Here is a 2,671-nt window from a genome sequence, read left to right on the forward strand (position 1 = left end):
GCGCCTGGGGGGTCGGGGACCCGCCCGTGAGCCGCCGCCCGTGACCTTGGGTCGAGTCCTCTTCTAAGGAGAGAAGAACGTGGAGGTCCTTCCAGCAAAGGAGGAGGGGAGGGGGGAACACCTGCCACAGAGACGCGGAGAGGGGAGGGCGGCCCGGGCTCGGCTCTAAGTTGGGAGGGACGGAGGGGTCAGGGCCTGGAGGGCGCAGGACGGGGTGTGGGATCGGGCGGAGTCCGTTTGGTTTCATTCTTTGTGAAAAGTGATACCATCACGAGGACCATGCCATGCAACCTCAGAGACACGCCTGTGCGCCCCCGCCAGGCGGCGAGTGGGGGCGGGGGCGAGGGCGCTCAGACGGGCGTGGTGCGCCTGTTGGCCGGGTCGTTGTGCAGGGACTCCTTGAGCTCCTTGGGCGTGGAGTTGTGGAACTGTAGGAAAGTGTGGTCCCGCTCAGAGTTGAGGAGGGTCCCCATGGTGATCTTCGAGGGGTCCCGGGACAGCGTGAACATTGAGATGTCGGTGGAGGGGATGGCGTGGAAGCCTTTGCTGACCGGGGACAGGTCCCGGGACCTGGGCTCCGTGGAGCGTGAACTCGACCGCCGCCGGAATCTGTACCTGTAGGGGGGGAGGCGGGCGAAAGTCGATTTCTTCAGGAGCTCCGAGTGGGACCTGGCGCGCAGCTGCTGGTGCTTCTCGATGTAGATGTGCACGGCCACCACGCCGACAATCTCCGCGATGATGAAGGAGAAGGCGCCGAAGTAGAAGGACCAGCCGTACGAGTAGCTCTTCTTGGAGTCGCGCTGCCCGGGGTCCCCGGCGTTGGCCGAGATGTAGACTATGATGCCGATGATGTTGCTGAGCCCTAGGGGAGGCAAAGAGAGGAACACGGTGCTTAGAGACCTCAGAGGAGACTGTCCCTTGCAGTCTGGGGACAGTCACAGAGACGGCGGAGGCGATGGGGACGGGGGGGAGTGGGTTCGTGGACGGGACACCCCAAGGGCTGGGCTCTCCCACACGGTCCGTCTCTTGGGAAACGAGGAGTCGGGTCTCAGGTGGCGAGCCCTCTGCTGCAGACGCCGCCGGCTCCCACGGCAGGTGCGGCTCAGCTCGGAGCGCTCGCCTGTCCCCTCAGCGGCGGCCACTCCATCGGCGCTCAGTGTTTGTTTGGCAGGAAGCCAGCGGCTTGGTCACACGAGTGAGGTCCAGGCTCCTGCCTCGAGTGCCTCACCAGAGACCACCGTGCAAATGTAATTACGGCAAAAGGCAGAGACACAGACACATGGTTCAGGACCAGGGGGAGACAGGGCGACTAAACCGCTGCCCCTCGAAGACAAGGTGACGTTTGTGCTGGGTCCTCGAATGCAGGAGAGCTGAGCCGAGATGGCGGGCTGGGGCTCGAGGGAAGCAATGACTCGTTAGGGCTCCGGCGCGGGCCACGGGGACGTCGGTGGCCTCTTGAGGGGCAGCAGAGAGAACAGGCTTAGAGAGGAGAAGAGACCTAGGCACAGCGAGTTGGGACTGCCTCTGGGGAGTCACCATCCGGGGGACACACAGGGGCCGGAGCTGCCGTTTGGGACGCTAATGAACCCACCGAGTCTTCACGTCCGCACAGGGTAAGAAGCTGCTCAAGGCCAGTTATGGTCCGAGTCTCAAGAATTGGGGAACATGAAGCTATTGTCCCCAGTGGGCAAAGTCTGCAGACTAAGTGTCCCCAAGCGCCAACGGACCGGCACGGGAAGTAGCCGCCCCAGGAGTGGGTGAGGGACCGAGCCCCCGGGGAGTGGTAAGAAGGAACATCGGAGCCTGGGCTGAGGGCCGTGCACGTGTGGCCACTTCTCACGTCACTGCCCCAAAGGCAGGCCATCTTCCTTTGTCCCTTAGCTTCAAGGGCCTCGTCTGGGCTCTGATGCCCAACGACGGCTCGGAGAGGCCACTACATCGACTGGCATCTTCTCGCCTCCAAATTTAGGCCACCTGGAGGCTGAACCCTCGCTCCCATCAGGAAATAATCGTGTCCAGTGGCCTCCCAAGTCCGCCGTCTGTTCCGTGAGCATCTCGCTCTCTTCCTGGGGACCCCACGATCTCCCCACAGTCCAGCATCCAAGGCATTCCGGCTTGGCATAGCACGGCCTCTGGGTTTGGTTCCGTTCCGACCACTGGTGCACATGCCCGCGGGGGGCGAATATTCTGAAGGTGACGTCTGGCCACACACTACCTAGGGCTGGAGGGCAGGACCAGGGCGGCCTCTGTCCTGTGTCCCTGTGGCCTTGCCCCGCCCAGGCACGTGGCAGCTAGGTGGCGAGTTCTGATCGCTGAGCCGTCCCTCATACGGGTTGGCCCCCCCGGACCCGCGTGGGCTGCGGAAAGCTACGGGGTGAAAAGCAGGTCCTCGTCCTGAAGTGTCAGCTCGGCTCGAAAACTGGTAGGGCAGACACGTTCCTTTATATTAAAACGAGTATGGATACAATAATCAGGAGAGACCGGGCGCCACAGGAATTTTTAAGTGTTAATGACAGACAGCCTTCAAAGCCGACTCAGCTCGCCGAAGGCGGCGTCCAGGGACGCCCTCGGACGCCCTCCGCAGGCAGGGAAATGCCGGTGGCAAAGTTTCGGGAGCTGCGGAAGGAAGTCTTACCCAGAAAAGAAAAGAAAAAAAAATGGAAATGAGCTC

At 62.3% G+C, this 2,671-nt stretch overlaps 1 protein-coding gene across 1 annotated transcript in view; it reads right to left on the bottom strand.

The window, feature by feature from the left end:
• Positions 1-342: 342 nt before the first annotated feature.
• Positions 343-2,671, bottom strand: part of CACNG3 (calcium voltage-gated channel auxiliary subunit gamma 3) — a 67,426-nt gene continuing 65,097 nt past the window's right edge. The window contains exon 4 of the mRNA XM_011384823.1: positions 343-862. Within this exon, the coding sequence (XP_011383125.1) occupies positions 351-862 (512 nt within the window). The 3' untranslated portion in view covers positions 343-350. The remainder of the gene's footprint in view (positions 863-2,671) is intronic.

The sequence above is a fragment of the Pteropus vampyrus genome, unplaced genomic scaffold, assembly GCF_000151845.1.
Source record: "Pteropus vampyrus isolate Shadow unplaced genomic scaffold, Pvam_2.0 Scaffold630, whole genome shotgun sequence".
NCBI lineage: Eukaryota > Metazoa > Chordata > Mammalia > Chiroptera > Pteropodidae > Pteropus > Pteropus vampyrus.